This window comes from Bos indicus, chromosome 5 (genome assembly GCF_029378745.1).
Source record: "Bos indicus isolate NIAB-ARS_2022 breed Sahiwal x Tharparkar chromosome 5, NIAB-ARS_B.indTharparkar_mat_pri_1.0, whole genome shotgun sequence".
In the NCBI taxonomy this organism is placed as follows: domain Eukaryota; kingdom Metazoa; phylum Chordata; class Mammalia; order Artiodactyla; family Bovidae; genus Bos; species Bos indicus.
Genome location: NC_091764.1, coordinates 12,016,361 through 12,039,797, shown reverse-complemented (window position 1 = coordinate 12,039,797; position 23,437 = coordinate 12,016,361). Strand labels below are relative to the sequence as shown.

At 39.8% G+C, this 23,437-nt stretch overlaps 2 protein-coding genes across 6 annotated transcripts in view; one reads left to right on the top strand and one right to left on the bottom strand.

Moving 5' to 3' along the window:
- METTL25 (methyltransferase like 25) overlaps positions 1-9,949 on the bottom strand; it is a 118,638-nt gene extending 108,689 nt beyond the window's left edge. For 4 of the 5 annotated variants that reach the window (XR_011566514.1, XM_070788881.1, XM_019960310.2 and 1 more), the window contains exon 1: positions 9,706-9,949. Coding sequence is in view for 4 of the 5 variants with exons in the window: in XM_070788881.1 (XP_070644982.1) it covers positions 9,706-9,949 (244 nt within the window). In the remaining variant the exon portion in view is untranslated. Of the gene's footprint in view, positions 1-2,275; positions 9,671-9,705 lie in introns of those variants that run through there. The other variant, XM_070788882.1, reaches the window with a different exon arrangement.
- Positions 9,950-10,139: 190 nt separating this feature from the next.
- CCDC59 (coiled-coil domain containing 59) lies at positions 10,140-16,166 on the top strand. The gene is made up of 4 exons (XM_019960311.2): positions 10,140-10,290; positions 12,549-12,861; positions 13,946-14,045; positions 15,668-16,166. Exons 1-4 carry the CDS (start codon positions 10,140-10,142, stop codon positions 15,827-15,829), a joined length of 726 nt encoding a protein of 241 aa, XP_019815870.2. The 3' UTR covers positions 15,830-16,166.
- Positions 16,167-23,437: the final 7,271 nt, after the last annotated feature.

Sequence of the window (23,437 nt, the reverse complement as noted above, 5' to 3'; positions counted from 1 at the left end):
CACTGTTAAAGTTTGTGAGGTTAAAAACAACCCTCCCAATTAAAAAAAAAATATTTTAAGATAATAACAAAATTATATTTCCAAATATCTTTTTTTCAAATATTGGAGTGTAAAGGTGATTTACATTATTAAATCTGTCTTTGGTAGAAAATATTATAAAGTATTAAGGAGTATGAAAAGTTTATAAATGGAGCTTTGTAGACAAAAGGATAGATTCACTGTATTTAGATAACACCTTCATAATCAACAGAGTAGTCACTTAATAATAATTTTTGAGAAATACCTGTTGATAAAGATAGAGCCATGTATGGTGAAATTCTGCACAAACTGTACAAATACTGTCATTTTTTACATTAAAAAAATAGTTGTCATGGAAGATTACTTCAATTGTCATTAAAATAACATAAAAATTCCTAAGAAACACACAGAAAAGAATAAAACAACAAAAGAGAAACAGCTTGACATGTGAGGGGCATGGAGAGAAGGGAAGAATTAGAATTTTATTGTGGAGAATTATAAAATTAACCTGTGAAACAATACAAAAATTCAAATACTTACAGCAGGATCCTAACATTTCAAATATAAACAATGTTGAAAAATCTATTTAGAAAATGAAATCAACTACTTTTGGATAAAAGCAGTCTCACATAGTTGGAAATTTAATTTTTTAAAAAAACCTTAAAGATTGAAAAGCATTTTCTTGGGCCGTGCTCAGACTGCAGATTTTCACATATCACTTAATCTAGAAAGAATATAATAATTCTCTGACCACATCAAATAGGAAGAAAGTAGAATAAAATTCTGCAAAAGAAAGGAATATTTCATTCATCTTCCCATTTGTTTTGTATTACAAGTACTATGTCTTTTACCTTCCTTTTGGGAATGTGAATTTTTGGAGCTAGATTATGCCTTCTACATCTTCGTATTCACCCATAACACCTAGCACAGGTTAAGTCTAAGAAGATGCTTAGACTAACACTTAGAAGCAGAGGGAAGCCTGGCAAGCTGCAGTCCATGGGGTCGCAGAGAGTCAGACATGACTGAGCCACTGAACAACAAACAAGAAGATGCTAAGTAATGTTTGCAAAACTAAATTAGGTTATAAAAATAGTCAGGCACCCAGAGGTCATCAGGTTTAGAGAGAGTCCTTAAGAACTAGTCTTAAGTCTATCAATGACCACAGCAAGTTCTGAAGAATACTGATCCTGCAGAGGTCAGAGAAGAGATGCTCCAGGATTGCCCACCCCTTCCTCTCAAATATCAATAGAATTAAATTCGCTTTAGTCACTTCTGGGTCTTTGTAGCCCAGAGCAGTGATAATTTATATTACTCAAATAAAACATGGGAGCTAATTCTAAATATCTAAGGTGGTATGTGAATGGTTGGGGTCAATGAATATGAATCCTTAAATATCTCTATTTGGGTGACCTCAAACACAATATATCTAGAACTGAATGCATTATTTCCCCAACCAGCTCCCTCAGCTGATTTTCCTAATTTTGCTAATGGTACCATTCATTATTATTCTTCAAGATATTCCCACAATCAATCTCTTGAAATTAGCTTTGATTTCCCCATTTCTTTGAACCATATATAAAAAAGAGTCACCTTTTTTTAAAGAGTGACTAAAAAAGTGTGACTGAAAAAGAGTCACCAAAAAAGACTCAGGCTTTCATTGTGATCATGGCTTTAACAAGAGGAACTAATAAAATCTGGAGGTAAATACTTTGTCATTATATTTTGTGCACTAGAAGCAACACCAGATGTCTTTTACCCAGATGATCCACAGCTATCTTTGGTTCTTGGTCTCCTTTGAGAACGTGAAGCAAACTCCTGAATACATTTTCAGGAGTACACAGAAAGTGCCTGAAGTCCACAAACCAAGAGCCATAATCTTTAGAACTTTGGGGAGCCACATCTTTTTTTAAGAGAAGCTGCAATTCTAGACTTGTGTGAGTGAGCTAAAAAAAAAAAAAATATATATATATATATATATATATGTGTGTGTGTGTGTGTGTGTGTGTGTGTGTGTGTCATTCAAGAGATATTTATAAGCCATATGAGATAGGCTGGCTCTTCTTCTGCCTCCGTTATTGACGCACACCCTAGACATCTTCTTAGATGAGGAAGTTGATGCTTCCTCATTGTACAACTAAATGCCCTGTGCAAGTTCAGTTTAGTCACTCAGTCGTGCCCAACTCTTTGTGGCCCCGTGGACCACAGCACTCCAGGCCTCCCTGTCCATCACCAACTCCTGGAGTTTACCCAAACTCACGTCCATTGAGTCCGTGATGCCATCCAACCATCTCATCCTCTCTCATCCTCTTCTCCTCCTGCCTTCAATCTTTCACAGCATCAGGGTCTTTTCAAATGAGTCAGCTCTTCGCATCAGGTGGCCAAAGTATTGGAGTTTCAGCTTCAGCATCAGTCCTTCCAATGAACACCTTAGGTAGGAAGCATCACTATGAACAAAGCTAGTGGAGGTGATGGAATTCCAGTTGAGCTATTTCAAATCCTGAAAGATGATGCTGTGAAAGTGCTGCACTCAATATGCCAGCAAATTTGGAATACTCAGCAGTGGCCACAGGACTGGAAAAGGTCAGTTTTCATTCCAATCCCAAAGAAAGGCAATGCCAAAGAATGCTCAAACTACCACACAATTGCACTCATCTCACACGCTAGTAAAGTAATGCTCAAAATTCTCCAAGAAAGGCTTCAGCAAGACGTGAACCATGAATTTCCAGATGTTCAAGCTGGTTTTAGAAAAGGCAGAGGAACCAGAGATCAAATTGCCCTGTGTAAGACACACAGCTAATCAGAGTCAGATATGAACTAGAACCCAGTCTTCTGACTCTCAGTCTATTCACCTCTACGTGAGGAAAGCAGAATATGGAAATGATGGCTAATGTTTATTAAATGCCCACTCAGTTATGTGCCAGGTTTTAAGAGGTTATCTCATTGACTTCTACACAACCCTTTCAGACAGTAATTATGATTTCCATTTTTTAAATGAAGAAACTGAGGCTCAAAAGCTTTACTAATTCACACAAGATTCTACTCTGTCCATGGAATTTTTCAGAAAAGGCAAAGATACTGGAGTGGGTTGCCATTTCCTTCTCCAGGGGATCTTCCCAACCCAGGGATTGAACCCCAGTCTCCCACACTGCTGGCAGACTCTTTACCGTCTGAGCCACCAGGGAAGCCCACACAGGATTACACAGCACTAGAGTAACAGAGACAGGATTCAAGGCTGTATGTGACAATCACAAAACCATATTCTGTACATGCTGTCTCCTATTTGCTTACACTATCAGCTGAGGTTACAGCTGGAGAAAAGATAGTAAATAACATCGAAGGTGAAGAGCTTTGTTTTGCAGGAAATGAAAACCCACTAGATGACTTTTGAGTAAAGGAATAACAAGACAAGAACTATGATTCTGGAAGATAACTGGAAAGCAGTTTGAATGGAGAAGCAATTGAAATAGTCTGAAAGCGAGAACAATTCGGAAGTTATTGCTAAAATTTTTTCACAAGATTGAAAAAGGAGGGAGCTGAACTATTTGTTATGGGAAGCAGCAGATGCAAGAGAAATGGAGGACGAAGAGCTGGCAGATTATGAGCCAATGTAATAAGAAGATTGCTAATGTCATTTATAGAGGACCTCTTTAATCATTGAAGTGAAGAGGTAAAAAAACAAAAAAAAATTCATGTAGACCCCAATTAGACATGAAGCCTTCTAGGCAAGTTTTTTTTGTTTGTTTTAATTCAACTTAATTTAAATCATGATAAAACCATGAAGACAGGTTACCATAACAGAAAATTTCCAGTGAAAGGTTAATGATTTGATAATTCAAACAAGTAACAGGAGTATCTAGATAAATGGAAGACACTTAAATTTATTCAGATTGGCTAAATATAATTTGAATAGGCTGACAGAAAAAACTGCCATAGAAAAGACGAATCTCCATAAACTTTGTTTTACTCAGCTTCTTAATAACTGAATGATATGAGGGAAATCAGAAGCTGCGGGAGTGGGGGGAGGCGGGTAACCATTAAAAACTAGAAAATAAATTCAAGCTCTAAATGGCCCCATCTAAAAGGAACAATCAGAAGCACTTTCTATACATCGATTAAGTTAAAAATGATGACCAATATCCAAACACATTCCCACAAATGTGTTTGCATTTTTGTTCACTCTTAACACATAATTATAGTAGCAACTCAAGAAACTGGGCTGACACTTGCCACTATCGTTTTGTCCTGTGAAATTATGTCCACACTTGAGTCTCCTAAAAAGATCCAAGAAATATGAAAAGGGAAAACAGAGCTCAGGAAAATGCATATGAAGTGAAAAGATAAAAGTTAAACACAACAGAGTGAAACAGATGACACTAATTATTTCGCTGCTGTTCTCACTTTCTATTTCCAACATGCTTTTGTTTCATGTGTTTCAAATTAAATGTGTGTAATTTTAATTCACTATAATCACCACCATCACCACCAACAACAAAAAATACTTAGAATGGCCAAAAAGCAATTTAATCTATTGAGATGCAATAAAAATAATTTAAGGGAAACTTCAATGAAATAATCAATCATAGACAAAAACGTCCTGTGTTGTTCAATTAAAATGATAGTAAATTAATTATGCAGATGCTTACCAAAAGGAACCAATTCTAAACATTTATTCAGCACCCATGCCTCGTAAGGATCATGTGAGTGATGACAACAGGAAACAGGAGATGCCACATATGGCTGAAAGGAGAGAGTCAAGAGAGGCCCTGGAGGCTCAGGCAGAGTCTCCGAGCAGCCCTGGGCTTTGGCAAAGTCACAGAGGCTGGCTTTACAGGCACAGGAACTGTATTTCTTTAAAGCTGAATAGGTTTTCCACAACTGATTCTAAGCAAACTTACAAGAAACTGATTTTATAATTTATTAATTTACACTGAGAAATACATTTACAACAACAGCCCATATCATTCATTTGAGAGGACACTCTTTCCTAATTTTAGAATTGCAACTAAGGCAGATAAAGCCAGATATTCTAAAAGAAAATCTTAAGCAAGCTGGGCAGCTGGTTGAGTTGCCTGTGTAGTCTTGATCTATTTCTGCTTCATAAACTATTTTGGCTATCCTAAATCAGAATACCTCTTCTGTTTTGCTTTTGAAAAATTTCTCTATACTTAGGAAGACCAATTAACTCCTGAAGACCAAAAGATAATTCACTTGAGAATGTTACAGATTTACATATATAATCATCACTTCCAAAAAACAGTTTGGTTCCCTTGAAGCTGGTAAAACAAAATCTTAATCCCTGAGATGAAATATAGAACACTTGTTTATTAGTAAAGTACTTATAAGGTATCACTACTGATTTTTTTTTTTTTTTTGCAGATGGTTAATCTCACCTATATATATAATAAACTTTAAAAAATTTTAGCCCAAAATGATGCCTGCCTTGATTTTATCTCCAGATTCCCAGGGTATCTTTCCGTAATCTTCAGTACTGCATTTTCACAGCTGGAAAGAATAGTTACTGTTTTCTATTTTCTCAAATTAAGTTATAAAGCCTATTAGTTAGAATAAGCCATATAAAAACAATGATGATAAATATAATATCAGAAATAACAGCTATCTAGTTCAGTACCGTATTTCCAGAAGTGCCTTCAATAACATTCTTTATAGATCTACGCTTCACTTCATTCTTTAAGAATAATATACTCATCTATATGCCAGAAACTGTTCGATATGCTAAGAACACAAAAACAAAAAAGGCAAACGCTGTACTTTTGTTTTTTAATCTAACTGCAGACAGAGAAGTCAGTGGACAATGAAAACCGCATGACGTGTTAATATATGAAATATACAGGCTGCTATAGAAGCATATACATTTCCAGAGGTTCTTGACAATCTATATTTTTTCCAAGGAAAGAAAGACCTAATTGTATCATCACCATCACAATCATCATTACCACAACCCTCATCATTTATTAGCCACAATTTGTTGAATCCATGCTATATTCCCAGTTCTGTATCAGGAGCCAGACCACATTATCTTTCATCTTTACTACACCTTTGTAAGATAGGTAATATTATACTTTTGAAAAAGGAAAAAAAATTACAATAGCAATCAACTGTGATCGAGAGCAACTCATAGCTGCGCTGGCACTGGCACACAGATCACACTCTTCCCTATTAAATATGAAAACATGTACAGTACACCAATACCAGACAAAGTCTATGACCAGGCCAAGTCCACAATCATGAGCACAGACAGAAACAAAAACATCTGCAAACATGGCAGCTTCCATGGAGGCAGCCCCTGGGAGATGCTCGCGTGGTGGGACACAGAGGCCTTGTTCCAACAGGCAGCACCAACTCGTCACCTATGTAAGTGAGACGCTGTGGAGGCAAGTTCCCCAATTTCCATCAAGCCTTCAGCAACTGTAACATCTTGACTGTGAAACCATGAGACCCTAAGCTTGATCCGCCAGTCCACCTGCTCCTGAATTGCTGACCCACACGCTGTGTGAGAGCGTGTTATCAGCAACAGATAACGTGTAACATTGTGAAATACTAATATAATTATGGGTCAATGAGTGTGTACTCTTCCAATTAAAAGAATTATAAGGGAGGTCATACAATTATCGTGTTTCCCTTTAATTATTAGGCTACTCTGTTCTGCTTCTTTGAACATATTTTATAACAGCCACTTAAATCCAACATCTGAGCCCAATCAGGATCAGCTCCTATTATTTTCCCCTCCTTGGGTCACACTTTTAATTCTTTGAACACAGCTACTTACAATGAGCATCAAGGCTCACTTGTAATCAGTGTTTTGAGCAGGAGTCATACTTTCCTATTTCCCTGCACCTTGAGCAGTTTTTGGTTGAAAAGCAGCATTGTGGATAACTTACTGCAGGGGAGCTGCTTTATTTCTCTAAGGATTTGGTTGTTGTTGTTCTACGAAGAGAAGTGAACTTGCTTGGACCCACACTGAAATCTGACTCTCCTTCCCCATGTAGCAGCCAGCGTCTCTGCTCAGCTGCTGATTTACAGCACCCTCTCCCCAGCATATCCCTGAGCCTGTGTAGTTCAGCAGGCAGATAAAGACTTGGGTACACGTGACAGTCAGATTGGGGGTGGCGGGGAGGGGGGGAGGGAGGTTCAATCTCTCTGTGGTTAAGTTTGTTCCCAAGGCGACCCAGCCCAAGTTTCCAGTCATCCCACCAGCCCTGAATTCTGCCCTTTGATACAGGAATTCACATAGGCTTTTGATCTTTGCTACCCAAACTGTGTACACTTTGGGGAACACACCCTATCAAAGTTGCAGCAAGCCTGCATACCTCCCCGGGAGCTCTGTCTTTCCAGGGGTCACCATTCCCCTGGCTTTGTCAGTGTTTCTGTGGGACTCTCCGGGTCAACAGTGTGTAGGTGGGTGTGTGCAGTCCAGTGATCCAGCTTTACATTCATATCTTAGATTTCAGTCCTTCTGTGGCCTTCCTTCCAGAAGGTGCTTCTTCAATTCCCATCTGCTCTGATCTGAACTCTGTCATGACCATCTTGAGCCGGGAAGGATGTTGTTTTCCATTGATGCCCCGCAAGAAAGTCATGAACTCACAGTTTTTCGCAATCAGTAGCAATATCTCAACAGAAACTCTTCTCATATTTCTGTCCCTGTTTGGTTATCTTCTAAAGACTTCCAATTGTTGTCTTTAATAATCTAGTCAGTGTTTGTCATTGCTATCTGCTGGAGGAACTGCCTGATCTCTTCAACTGGCCATTACCTGAAGTCCACCCTGGACTATTTTAATAGCCTTCGGGCTTGTCTTCCTGCTTCCACCCACACCTCCTCCACACAGAAACTAGCTCCTGGAAAAGTACTGGCACACAGCAGGCACTAAGTATATGTTCCCTGAATAAATGAATGAACAAACTTCCCTAAGATAACAGAGCTGGTAGAACTGGAATTTGTACCCTGTCTGACTAAACAGTCTAAAATTTTAACAGCTAAATTACACTGTACAGAGTGGCTAACAATTCTTTACTAAGATATAAATCTGGTCAAAGAGCAAAAAATGCACTTCTTTGACACAAACAATAAATTTCATATAACGGGGAAACTGTCCTTCTTTTCATAATCTTTACTTAAACAAAAATTAATATTCCTTTACAAACGTACATTATAAAAATCATTTTTAATACTAGAGGCAGCTGCCCATTTGTAGAATTGAATATCTTACATAAAAAAAATTTAACAGGGTAAGATACACTTCAAAAGTGAATATCCTGGTCTAGATTGTATTATTGTCGAATAGGCTTAAAATTCAACATTCAAAACTTGAAGCTCATGGCATCCAGTCCCATCAAACAGATGGGTGAAAACTGAAACAGTGACAGACTTTATTTTCTTGGGCTCCAAAATCACAGCGGATGGTGACAGCAGCCATGAAATTAAAAGACCTGTGCTCCTTGGAAGAAAATATATGACAAACCTAGACAATACATTAAAAAACAGAGACATCACTTTGCCCACAAAGGTCCCTGAACAGTCAAGGGTATGTTCTTCCCAGTGATCATACAGTTGTGAGAGCCGGACCCTAAAGAAGGCAGAGCGCCAAAGAATTGATGCCTTCCAACTGTGGTGGTAGATAAGACTCTTCAGAGTCCCTTGGAGAGCAAGGAGATCAAACCAGTCAATCTTAAAGGAAATCAACCCTGAATACTCAGTGGAAGGACTGATGCTGAAGCTGAAGCCCCAAGATTTTGGCCATCTTATGCAAACAGCTGACTTATTGGAAAACACCCTGATGGTGGGAAAGACTGAGGGCAGTAAGCCACGGCAGAGGGCGAGATGGTTTGATGGCATCACCAACGCAATGAACGTGAACATGGGCAAACTTAAGGAGACACTGAGGGACAGGGAGGCCTGGCGTGCAGCAGTCCATGGGGGTCTCAAAGAGTCGGACACCACTGGGCAACTTCACATTTTCTTCTTGGTCATAATCACCCAGAGAAGGCAATGGCAACCCACTCCAGTACTCTTGCCTGGACAGTCCCACGGACGGAGGGGCCTGGTAGGCTGCAGTCCATGGGGTCGCTAAGAGTCACGACTGAGCGACTTCACTTTCACTTTTCACTTTCGTGCACTGGAGAAGCAAGTGGCAACCCACTCCAGTGTTCTTGCCTGGAGAATCCCAGGGATGGGGGAGCCTGGTGGGCTGCCGTCTATGGGGTCGCACAGAGTTGGACACGACTGAAGCGACTTAGCAGCAGCGGCAGCATAATCACCACTTGAAATGATCTTAATCAAGAATCCAAAAGACTCAATCACGTTAGGTGATGACATCTCCTGCTGTGTTTTCACACGGATCTGTAAGCACTGTTCCGCGTTTCCCTCCAATCAAAAAAATTTCTTTAGTTGAATTACTAAAGAAAGGTCCTAGCACTGTTTCTTGTTCTTTTTAAACTGTGTTAATACAAAAGCACCCGAGGTCCGAGAGGCGAGAGGCGAGGTCCGAGAGGCGGTCACAGAGCCACGCCATCAGGAGGCGGAAAAGCGGCTCCGCTCCCTCCCACGCAGCGATCTGCCTGGCCCGCTCCCCGCCGGCACAGCCCTCAGCTCGACTTCCGCGACCGGGGACACTACCCACGGCCCGGGGTCTCTTCCCGCCTTCTTGCCCGCCCCGCCCACCCGCCATTCACCTGACATTCTCCCGGCTTCCTCTAGGGGGCACGCCTCTGACGCCGCCGCGGACGTCCTGAGCGCCGACAGCACCGTCTCTGGGGGCAAGTCAACCAGTTTCTCCCACACAGACTCCGTGTAGAAGTCCACCGTATGTGCATTCGAAATGGGCAGGGCTTCCCTCAGGAACCGCAGCAGCTTCTGCAACTTGGCATGTAACGTGGACAGGTCCTGGGTCACCGGGAGCTGGCCGGAAGCCGCCATGACGCCCCACCCTCCCGGACTGTAGGTGGCGCAAACGTGGCCTCGAGGCAAGGGCTCGTTGGGAAGCAGGAAAGGCCGGATGAATAGAACTCAGATGTGGATTTTTTTGGGTGGGCGATGGATTGCTTCTGCCTGATGACGTATTTTGACTGAGTCCGTTGTGTTTTTCCTGCGCCTTGGTTGGTGTGCCATGGCGCCCGTTTGGCCGGCAGCAAGGGGGCGGACAGGGGGGTTGGGTACGCGTGGAAGAGTTTCACCGGTTGAATTCAGAAATAAGAATGTGAAACGGAAAACGTGGCGACCTAATCATCTGCAAGCCTTCGCGGGGAGCGTTCGCGAAGGTACGTATGTAAGAAGGCAGCCTTTTACAAGTCCTCGGTCCTAGGAAATCTTCGGATACGCCATCCTCCCAAGCTGGGAAGGATTTAGGAACCAGACCCAGCCCTACTTGGAGCCAGGAAATCTGTTCTTAAATTCGCTGAAGCTGTGGGGTTTTCAGAGCCCTGGATGAGAAGGCGAGGAAGTGTTGCTCACTCTAAATCTTTAAACATTTTCCTCGACTTACGCTCATTTTTTAAATATCAGAACTCTTTCCTTTACGTTTTCCCCATGAAACCTGCATGTATTACAGTAAAGACTAGAAGGCAAGCTAGAAATTTACCGATTCTCACCCTTACTAATTAAAAATATCACAGAACCGTCTATTTCTGCCTTACTATATTTACTTGCTTTAGTATTTTTCGTTTTATCTTGCCGTCATTAAGTACTCTTAAATCCCATATGGACTACTAAATCTTAAATAAGTACAGTTTTCTGATCATTGCTGTTGAGAAAGTCAAACACCACCATCTAACCTGGTTAATGTTGAATTACTTGTAAAAAATCGGTCATAGAAGTAGTTTCTCTAAGGTAAAATAATAGATGTGAAGTGAAATGAAAGTCGCTCAGTCATGTCTGACTCTGCGACCCCATGGACTGTAGCCTGCCAGGCTCCTCTGTCCGTGGAATTCTCCAGGCCAGAATACTGGAGTCGGTTGTTCAGTCACTCAGTCGTGTCTGACTTTTTGCGACCTCATGGTCGCATGGGAAGCATGCCAGGCTTCCCTGTCCTTCACCGTCTCCCCGAGCTTGCTCAAACTTGGTGATGCCATCCTGCCATCTTGTCATCTGTCGTCCCCTTTTTAATCTTTCCCAGCATCAGGGTCTTTTCTATGAGAGCTTCAGCTTCAGCGTCAGTCCTTCACATGAATATTCAGAGTTCTGTTCTTTTAGGATTGACTGGTTTCACATCCTTGCAATCCAGAGGATGCTAAAGAGTCTTCTTCAACACCACACATGTTCAAAATCATCAGTTCTTCAACCGCAGCCTTCTTTATGGTCCAACTCTCAACATCACTACATGACTACTGGAAAAACGATAGCTTTCACTAGACGGACCTGTGTCCGCAAAGTAATGTCTCTGCTTTTTAATATGCTGTCTGGGTTTGTCATAATTTTCTTCCAAGGAATAAGCATCTTTTAATTCCTGTTTAATTGTATGGCTGCAGTCACTATCTGCAGTGATTTTGGAGCCCAAGAAAATTAAGTCTGTCACTGTTTTCCATTGTTTCCCCATCTATTTGCCATGAAGTGATGGGACTGGATGCCATGATCTTAGTTTTTTGAATGTTGAATCTTAAGCCAGCTTTTTCACTCTCCTCTTTTTGCTTCATCAAGAGGCTCTTTAGTTCCTCTTTGCTTTTTGCCCTAAGGGCGATGTCAAATGCGTATCTGAGATTATTGGTATTTCTCCCTGCAGTTTTGATTCCAGCTTGTGCTTCCTCTGGCGCAGCATTTCATGTGATGTACTCTGCATATAAGTTAAATAAGCAGGGTGACGATGTACATCCTTGACGTACTTCTTTCCCAATTTGGAAACAGTCCATTGTTCCATGTCTAGTTCTAACTGGTGCTTCTTGACCTGCATACAGGTTTCTCAGGAGGCAGGTAAGGTGGTCTGGTATTCCCATCTTTTGAAGAATTTTCCAGTTGTGATCCACACAGTCAAAGGCTTTAGCGTTGTCCATGAAGCAGAAGTAGATGCTTTTCTGGAATTATCTTGCTTCTTCTCTGATCCAGTTGATGTTGGCAATTTGATTTCTGGTTCCTCTGCCTTTTCTGAATCCAACTTGAACACCTGGAAGTTCTCGGTTCAGATACTGTTGAATAGAAGTAAGGGCTTTTTTCCCCCCTTAGGTATTTATTGAAGACCTAGATTAAGTGTTTAGGTGAATTAATGAATCTGTTTAATTTATGAGTACAATAAATTGGAATTGTGCAACACTCTAGTTGTTTTTCCTTCTTTGAGACTTTCCTTCTTTCCTTCTCAGTTGAGTTCTTCCCAACTTCTGTTAGCTTAGTCTTTTTGCAAAGGACCAAGGTACTATTTATTCTAGTAGTTTCAACTTCTTTTCTTGAAATAACATTTTAAAACAAAACATAGTGAAATCTAGCATCTGAACATGATGGTGTAAAAAGTTTTCTGTTTTAAATTAACAACTACATTTTTCATGCAATGTTTTCTGAGAAAGTAATTCAAGACTGATGTATTCTTCAACAGGACAAGGCTTTGCATTTCGAAGAAAACTCAAGATTCAGCAAACTTATAAGAAATTACTCCGGAGGGAAAAGAAGTCTCAAACCCCAAGTGAATCCCCCTTCACAGATTGGTATCCTGATCATCTGAAACATCTTTATTTAGCTGAAGAGGAAAGACTCAAGAAGCAGCTTAGAAAAGCTGACCAGCCTCTGTCAGAAGAACAAGTTGATCAGCCTTTGCCAGAAGACCAAGGTAGCAGTGACCAGGCTTTGTCTGAAGAACGCTATAGCATTGAGCAGCCTCAGCCAGCAGAACCGTGTAGCATAAGAATAAAGTATGTATTACAGTCTTTTGAAATTCTTTATTGTGGATGTAAGTAGCATTTTATGAAAGAGATTATAGAACAGTTTCTATAGTAATGGGAGTTTGCCTTAGGGCATTTCAGAAATCGCAAGTGATTATGTGAAAATATTTTCATGGAGACTTTCGTGGTAGCTTAAATGACTGAGTTATGTTAGGTAAGTTTAATAAACAAAGTAATAGAATGGAATTAAGAGATCTGGGTTGTAGATTTAAGCCTCTCACGTACATTTATTTGGACCATGCTTAATGCTTGCTATTTATGTTTTTAAAAATCTAACTTTTGAGAGGTATTATAGTGTAGTGCATCATAGACTCTGGAGTGGCTTTAATATGTTGGTGCCCAATGTCCTCTTCTTTAAAATGGTATTAATAATAGTAAGTATGTGATTTACAGCTACCATGTTGCACACCCCAGGATGGATTATTCATAGACTATGGTATCCCTGACCTATCTCATGATGTTGTGGTGATTAAATGACTTCATTTATATATGGTCCTTTAAAAGGCATGTGATACATGGGAAAGTGGTATATGACTGTTAACTGCTACTGCTGCTACTACTACTATTATTAATATGGATCCCCCCAGCCCCGAGAACATATACTTGATTGCAATTAAAAACAAATGAAATGGAATAGAGACAAGGTGGTCAGAGAACTTTGGGATTAAAGTTCGTGTACACCCATAAAGTCCTTCATAACATCCTTCAATTTAATGCCTTTGCAGCCTGTCATTTCTACCATACGTATGCTGGTTTACTTCTTTAAACATTTTAGGACCTGTCAGAACTTTCTGTATTTTCCCTGGTTAAACTATTTCTCCAAGACTCTATATTTATCACCTTCTATATCTTGAAAAATATAACAAAAAATTTAACGTGTTATTTGGGTGTCTTACTAGCAAGATTTAACGTCTTTCTTTCAACATCTCTCCCCCTGCCTCAAGTTGCATTAGTGAGATTTGACTATATAAGTACTATATTTGATGTAATTTTGACATAATTTTGGTTATATTATTTTTAATGCTTATGATTTGTTGTCATTTATCTTGCAAAGCTCCATTAATATTCCAAAGAAAAATAAAAAGAAAACGTCAAATCAAAAAGCACAGGAAGAATATGAGCAGATACAAGCGAAGCGTGCTGCTAAGAAACAAGTAAGATCTATTTTAAAATATTTAGATTCATTTTTCTATATCCTAAGTGTATATGTAAGCTTTTCTTTATATGGGGCCCGTAGTATGCCCATCTGTAAGTATTTACTGGGTAAATGAATAATCTGAGAGGAGCTGGAGAATTTCAACATTCCACTTCCTCCATTGTTTATATTACCCTTGAAGGTGATAGTAATAGTCATTTTTTAACAATTGCCTCAAAAGATTATACATAATAAAATTTGAAAACTACTAAAAAATATAGATTTTTATAAATTTACATCAAAGCAAGTAGAAGTCAGAGGGAGGTATTAGAATAAAATAATATTTTAAAGAGTTTTCTTGCTCATTAAAAACCCTACTAGATTAACTTAGCAGTAAGTTACTGTTCTTTGTTATCATTCATAAACCCACAGTTATAATAGCTTTTTTAAATGAGTAGAACAAAATCATGTGCAGCTTCAGCAAAATTATCTGTGTTTCATTCATATTTCTTAGATTAAAGCTCTATTAATCTATCACATTAAAAAGGTTTAGCACATCAGTCAAAAAGACCCCAAAGTTGGTGCTGATATATAATTTCTTGTATGTGTTAGTTTTACAGATTGTATAATTAAGAAATCTGGAAGTTTAACATGTAAAATTTATTTGATTATTTTTAAACTGATGGCAGACTAGAGTGAAATAGGAATATTTCTCCATGGAAAAACTAAACCTCTGTTTCATAGAATGTTACAGTATACTTTCCTTTTTAAACCAACCTTCTGATACTGCCACCTTTGTAAATAGTATATTAGATGAAATAAGAGCCATTATACTGTAAAACATACAACATTTTAAAAAATTCTGTTATATATTAAAATATACTATATTGATATATATAATTATGTAATGTATGTGAAAGCACTTTGTTAATTATGTCATACAAATGTAAGGGTGTGTCATGTGGAAGCTATATGTGTTACAGGAGAAGTTCAAAAACAGTGCACTTACTGTATTATTTCAGAAACTTCACTTTTATATATGAGAATAGTATTTTAAGTAGTACTTTTCAGATCTATATAACTTTGAATGATTTTTCTATAAGCGCAAATGAATTTAAGTCTTGATCTTAGCAAATCAGATGAACCTGATAATTCTTAAATAATCAAAATCATAATATCTAGCACAATATTTTACGTGTATACAGTGTACAGTCAGTAAGTACTTCTTGAATTTAAATACTTGAATTAAATCTGTCAGATGACAAATTTAAAAGAATACCAGATATTCTAGAAATGATTTCAGTGTTAGAGGGACTAGATAACCTGTAAAGTCACTTCTGACTCTTCAGTGGATCTAATTAAATGATGAAATTATTAAATATGCCTTCTGTCTTTGTGCTTTGATTTTATTCATATGCAAAATTAAAATTGTTAAATGATTTTGCATTATGCTATGCTATAGCACATATGATAGTTTAAAGGCAAAGAGAGTACACTACTGCGCTTACTAGTAGCATTTCACATTTTGAAAAATATAGGACAGACCTTGAAGTGTTTGCATGGTGATAGCTATTTCAACAGAATTGTGACCAATATCTACTGTTTGTCACTAATGAAAATTATATACGTTAATAATTTCAGGAATTTGAGAGGAGAAAACAAGAGAGAGAAGAAGCTCAAAGGCTCTACAAAAAGAAGAAAATGGAAGTGTTCAAAATACTGAGCAAAAAGACTAAAAAGGGCCAACCAAACTTGAATTTACAAATGGAGTATCTTCTTAAAAAAATACAAGAAAATAATTAAGTCAGACGTTGTTGCCTGACTAATCAACCATTAAAATATATGCTTGCTATTGAGTTCTTTTGTATATGGAGTGTCCCTCCTAACATATAACTAAATTTGTCAACATAAACTGAATGGCTAAGCTATATTAAATAAGATATCCAAATATTTTTGTTTTTCTAAAAGAAAATTTTCTATATATGCTCTACATTATATATGATTTGATTTTTATTTATTTACCACTGAAGGAAGGTTGCCCTTAAGAACTGAAAGAACCTGCTATTTGCGCGACAAGTTCAAGCATGTGATAATTTTGTACCATATGAAATTCAGATGAAATAAAGTGTTTTGAAAGTAAGGGAGCAAAGCTTTCAACAGATCATTTCAATAAGTATTTAAGTTTAGCAGTGAACTGTTATGGTTTTAAAATTCTATAATTATGGAATCCTGAAGGAGGCCGAGACTCCCCTTGAACTTTTTAAATTTATCTTCAGTACATTTTATAGGGGGAGCATCCTATACACTTTATGTATATGTATATCCTGTGCTGCTGCTAAGTCGCTTCAGTCGCGTCCGACTCTGTGCGACCCCATAGACGGCAGCCCACCAGGCTCCCCCATCCCTGGGACTCTCCAGGCAAGAACACTGGAGTGGGTTGCCATTTCCTTCTCCAGTGCATGAAAGTGAAAAGTGAAAGTGAAGTCACTCTGTCGTGCCCGACTCTTAGCAACCCCATGGACTGCAGCCTACCAGGCTCCTCCGTCCATGGGATTTTCCAGGCAAGAGTACTGGAGTGGGGTGCCATTGCCTTCTCCGATGTATATCCTATACACCACATTATATTCTATATACTGTTATAGTGTGGTCTTCATAAAGCACAGTTTGATAATTTATAATCATTCCCTTAAGTGGAAGTAATGGATTGCCCCAAAAAGTTTCTTTGGGCTTTTGTATAACTTACAGAAAAACCAGAACAAACCTTTTTGCCAACTCACTGCATAGTGTAGTATTTTTTGAAGGGTGATGGCAACCTCGCAGTGTCAGAGCAGGTCTTAAGTTTTCCAGATCCTATGGGACCGTATCATGTAAGAACATTGTTACGGGACCTACCAGTGTTGTGTCTGTTGGTACCTTTGTGAACCAAGGGAAAGTACTGCAGTGCTGCTGCTCCTGTTTCCTTGAAATCACTGCAAAATCAGATAGGCTGGGTTATCAACATTATAAACAAAAGAACCGCAATAATCGTAAAACATTGCATTGTAAATGCTATCCTTTATAAGTGGTAACAGGTGCACCACAATGTTGCTTTAAGGTTTTGGTAGCTCTGATGATTCTACATTTAAAGGTGCAATAGAAGATGCTGAAGAAACATGACTTACTAAAGAGGAATTCTTTATTACAGAGAAGAACATTGCTTAATAATTTGCAGTACATTATATTATATGGGCTTTCCTGGTGGCTCAGATGGTAAATTACAGGAGACCTGGGTTTGAGGAGACTGCAGTGCAGGAGACCAGGTTTTCATCCCTGGGTCGGGAAGATCCCCTGGAGAAGGGAATGGGCTATCCACTCCAGTATTCTTGCCAGAAGAGTTCCATGGACAGAGGAGCCTGGCAAGTTACAGTCCATGGGGTTGCAAATAGACAGACACGACTGAGTGACTTTTTCATGTATATATTGCATTTAAAATGAACAACTCAGCCTAAATTTGTCTACATTGGTAAAAACAGTAGACTGTGAAGCAGTGTAAAATAGTTAACTGCTTAATACTGATTTTACATGTGTTTTACTTCTAGATGTCAGGACAAAACATTACAGATCTGGTCTTTTTGCAAGATGAGTAAAAATTAGTGAAGTTCATTTTAACTTTTTGTTCACTACCTGCTATATATGCAAGTTCCTCTGAGGAACATAGATGGCAGTAAGTGCCAAATAACATCATAGAACGAGAAGCAATCAGTGGCCGTTGGGTTCAAGACAAAAGATGCAGACTTGACTGCACCGGAGATGTACCCGCAGAGCTTCTTAAGATGCACATTCAAGAGCCCTATCCCAAGACGAGTAGCCTTGAGGGGCTCCATAATAGATGCTCTAACAAGCAACCTGGTGGTTGCTGTGGTTCATCCTCTAAGCCCTAGACCAGGGTCTTGGTCTTTGAGAGATGGTTCATCTGGTTATACAGATCAGAAGTTTCACAAATGAGATGGCCTGTGTGAAAAGCCTTCAGGATTGCGAAGAGAATTATGGGTGAAGACAGCATGAAGAAAATTACAAAGGGAAGAAAACTTGGGATATATTTAAAAGCTTAAAGTCTTAAAAATAGTTATGATGTATATTATTACTGATGGGGTTAACACTTCTATCCATGACTGATGTGTCCTTCCACATGAAGGGGGCACCCATACCTAACACGCATGGCCTCCTTACTGATCTTACTGTACTTTCAGGGAGGGAGGTATGACTTATGTATATGATCACTTTGGGAGAGGACCTGGCCTGCCTGCCCTTCCCTGTGGTTCAGGCAGTAAAGAATCTGCCAGCAGTGCAGGGGATGTGGGCTCAATCCCTGGGTTGGAAAGATCCCCTGGAGAAGGGAATAGCTACCCACAGCAGCATTCTTGCCTGCAGAATTTTCATGGACTGAGAAGCCTGGTGGGCTACAGTCCCTGAGGTTGCAAAGAGTTGGACAAGACTGAGTGAAGAACACTTGGACTGGCCTGCCTACGGGGAGTTTGTACCCTTAATTACTGTTTTTAACACTGAAAACAGTAAAGAACAGGCTATGTCGATAAAGGAGAGAATGGGGTTGGAGGCAGAGCAGGGAAGAGGCCTGTGTTTGGGGGAATGTAATATCTGGAACTCCAGTTCGTGCTGCATGGGTCAGTACCTTAAGGAATAAAGCAGGAATGAAATGTGAGGGAACATGATACAAAAGTGGAGAAGCTTTGGGTGGCCAGACCATGTGCTTTCAGACTTCAGTATGTAAGGAGTTTTGATCTTGGTAGTTTATAGAGGCTTATATGGAACCATTAATTTGATGTTTTTATAAATGTGTAGTAGGCTTCTTACTGCTATGGCTTTAGCAAGAGGCTTTAAGCCCTGAGGCATGTGGGGTTTTTTGAGCTCAAGTTTAGGGTAGCTATGTCCACTTAAAACTGATGGTTTCTGCAGAGGCAGTGTGATAATAGGGCCTTAAGCAAAAAAGTGCAGGCCTCAACAGAGGAGCAGGGAGGGGAGGGGAATGACGGAGACATGCAGGCTTCACTGAAGCACAAGATGTGGCCATGGGGCTCACCCAAATGCTGACCTGGATGGCCTCCGCTGATGCCCGCGAAGACGGGATCTATCGAGCTACTCTGGCTGTGCTGTCATTAACAAAGCCACTGGCGTGTGCAGGCAGCCTCAGGGTACAAGCTGCAGCAGTCTGCCTTGAACTATATTTAAATTCACGGGTGAGCATCAGGGACCTCATCAGAGGCTGAAGAGCTACCAGAATGTAACTTTCATCTGAGGCAAGAATTTGATGACAGAAAAAATCCAGATGTGCTAAACATTGATGTTTGTATCAGTATTTGCTGCTTTTAAACTTTTGCTAAGGCAGAGAACTTGCACGCAGTACAGAGCTCTCGGGAAGTTCCTGGTTTAAATTGTTCATGCCAGTCATAAAATTCAGTGTGAAAGAGCAAAATCTGAATATAAAGATATTTGATTATACTAGATGTGATCAGGACCTCAAGAGACCTGGTGATTGGCACTGCTCCACGGCAAATCTCTACTTTGCAAGACAGCATCAGTGTTTGAAATGCCAGAATGAAGATACAGTGTGCCATGCTAAATGCATGGTGATAAATCTAGCTTCTTGATGCAAAGTTTCTTCTGGTTTAGTTGACAAGTGCAGGGCATGGGCCCCTGACAGTTGGCATAAACTGGCTGGCATTCTGATGAGACTAAAGCCACCCCAGTTATCCTCCTTCCTATGTACCAATGATTTTCTACAATGGAGTTTCTGCTATAAACTGCCAATTACAACTACTTGGTTCTGAGAACATAATTTTGTCCATGATAACCACAATGAATTTGGTGAGCATAAAGCAAGTGTTACGACTACGTTGGATGTTCTATTAAATCTTTGGACCTTTTAAAAATTGAGACATACCACAGACTTGATGCTGAACTAATTTAACCTTTGAGGTGCCAAATGAGAAAGGAAATGCCAAGGGAAACACACAGGCTGCCATGGCTGTAGGAATCCGTCTAGGCATTAACTTTTCTGGCTGTGAATGAACAAAACTGGGAGGGATTTTAATTTTGTTGGATTTTTACCTTATAAAGGCAAGAGAAATGGATCTGGGGGTTTAAATTTTTTTGCCTTTGGATGTTTAATTTGAAAGGTAATTTAATATATAGACTTTATTTTCTCCCTAGGAGTTTGAAAGGGAAAATATTTATACTAAAACATGGGAAACATCAGCATTTTACTGTAAGTTTAATATTGGGCTCTCTTTAAGTGTTTGGATAATTGCCATTGAGAACACTTGATTGAGTCACCCATGGAGCTGAGAGCTTTACATCAGAAATGCACACTTCATGGGCTTAGTGACCCTAGGTTTACAAACATATATTGAGGTATAATCGATGGAATACATTTAAAATGTATTATTTGGTAAGTTTGGGCACATGTATACACTCAAGAAGCAATCACCGTAATCACAAATCCATCACTGTTATCTCCAAAATTTTCCTCATGCCCCTTTTTCATCATTTCTACCAGGGGCTCCCCAAAGAGGTCCCTGGCAGGCACTGATCTCCTGTTCTGTGTTAGTCCAACTCTTGGCAGCCCCAAAGACTGTAGCCCATCAGGCTCCTTTTGTCCATGGAATTCTCCAAGCAAGAATACTAGAGTGGATTGCCTTTTCTTCTCCAGAGGACCTCCCTGACCCAGGGATAGAACCTGGGTCTCCTGCATTGGGAGACAGATTATAAACAGTCTGATCCACCAGGGTTATTATATATAATTCAGTTCAGTTCAGTTCAGTCGCTCAGTCATGTCTGACTCTTTGCGACCCCATGAATCGCAGCACACCAGGCCTCCCTGTCCATCACCAACTCCCGGAGTTCACTCAGACTCACGTGCATCAAGTCAGAGATGCCATCCAGCCATCTCATCCATCCTCTGTCGTCCCCTTCTCCTCCTGCCCCCAATCCCTCCTAGCATCAGAGTCTTTTCCAATGAGTCAACTCTTCACATGAGGTGGCCAAAGTACTGGAGTTTCAGTTTTAGCATCATTCCTTTCAAAGAAATCCCAGGGCTGATCTCCTTCAGAATGGACTCATTGGATCTCCTTGCAGTCCAAGGGACTCTCAAGAGTCTTCTCCAATACCACAGTTCAAAAGCATCAATTCTTCGGCACTCAGCCTTCTTCACAGTCCAACTCTCACATCCATACATGACCACAGGAAAAACCATAGCCTTGACTAGACAGACCTTTGTTGGCAAGTAACGTCTCTGCCTTTGAATGTGCTATCTAGGTTGGTCATGACTTTCCTTCCAAGGAGTAAGCGTCTTTTAATTTCATGGCTGCAGTCACCATCTGCAGTAATTATGGAGCCCCAAAAAATAAAGTCTGACACTGTTTCCACTGTTTCCCCATCTATTTCCCATTAAGTGATGGGACCGGATGCCATGATCTTCGTTTTCTGAATGTTGAATTTTAAGCCAATTTTTTCACTCTCCTCTTTCACTTTCATCAAGAGGCTTTTCAGTTCCTCTTCACTTTCTGCCATAAGGGTGGTGTCATCTGTGTATCTGAGGTTATTGATATTTCTCCCGGCAATCTTGATTCCAGCTTGTGTTTCTTCCAGTCCAGCGTTTCTCATGATGTATTCTGCATATAAGTTAAATAAGCAGGGTGACAATATACAGCCTTGACGTACTCCTTTTCCTGTTTGGAACCATTCTGTTGTTCCATGTCCAGTTCTAACTGTTGCTTCCTGACCTGCATACAGATTTCTCAAGAGGCAGGTCAGGTGGTCTGGTATTCCCATCTCTTTCAGAATTTCCCACAGTTTATTGTGATCCACATAGTCAAAGGCTTTGGCATAGTCAATAAAGCAGAAATAGACGTTTTTCTGGAACTCTCTTGCTTTTTTCATGATCCAGCGGATGTTGGAAATTTGATCTCTGGTTCCTCTTCCTTTTCTAAAACCAGCTTGAACATCAGGAAGTTCACAGTTCACGTATTGCTGAAGCCTGGCTTGGAGAATTTTGAGCATTACTTTACTAGCATGTGAGATGAGTGCAACTGTGTGGTAGTTTGAGCATTCTTTGGCATTGCCTTTCTTTGGGATTGGAATGAAAACTGACCTTTTCCAGTCTTGTGGCCACTGCTGAGTTTTCCAAATTTTCTGGCAAATAGTGCAGCACTTTCACAGCATCATCTTTCAGGATTTGGAATAGGTCCACTGGAATTACATCACCTCCACTAGCTTTGTTTGTAGTGATGCTTTCTAAGGCCCACTTGAGTTCACATTCCAGGATGTCTGGCTCTAGGTCAGTGATCACACCATCATGATTATCTGGGATGTGAAGATCTTTTTTGTACAGTTCTTCTGTGTATTCTGGCCACCTCTTCTTAATATCTTCTGCTTCTGTTAGGTCCATAGAGTTTCTGTCCTTTATCAAGCCCATCTTTGCATGAAATGTTCCCTTGGTATCTCTAATTTTCTTGAAGAGATCTCTAGTCTTTCCCATTCTGTTGTTTTCCTCTATTTTCTTTGCATTGATCACTGAAGAAGGCTTTCTTATCTCTTCTTGCTATTCTTTGGAACTCTGCATTCAGATGCTTATATCTTTCCTTTTCTCCTTTGCTTTTCACTTCTCTTCTTTTCACAGCTATTTGTAAGGCCTCCCCAGACAACCATTTTGCTTTTTGGCATTTCTTTTCCATGGGGATGGTCTTGATCCTTGTCTCCTGTACAATGTCACGAACCTCATTCCATAGTTCATCAGGCACTCTATCTATCAGATCTAGGCCCTTAAATCTTTTTGTCACTTTCACTGTATAATCAGAAGGGCTTGATTTAAGTCATACCTGAATGGTCTAGTGGTTTTCCCTACCTACTTTCTTCAATTTAAGTCTGAATTTGGCAATAAGGAGTTCATGATCTGAGCCACAGTCAGCTCCCGGTCTTGTTTTTGTTGACTGTATAGAGCTTCTCCATCTTTGGCTGCAAAGAATATAATCAATCTGATTTCGGTGTTGACCATCTGGTGATATCCATGTGTAGAATCTTCTCTTGTGTTGTTGGAAGAGGGTGTTTGCAATGACCAGTGCATTTTCTTGGCAAAACTCTATTAGTCTTTGCCCTGCTTCATTCCGTATTCCAAGGCCAAATTTGCCTGTTACTCCAGGTGTTTCTTGACTTCCTACTTTTGCATTCCAGTCCCCTATAATGAAAAGGACATCTTTTTTGGGTGTTAGTTCTAAAAGGTCTTGTAGGTCTTCATAGAACCGTTCAACTTCAGCTTCTTCAGCATTACTGGTTGGGGCATAGACTTGGATTACTGTGATATTGAAGGGTTTGCCTTGGAAACAAACAGAGATCATTCTGTTGTTTTTGAGATTGCAT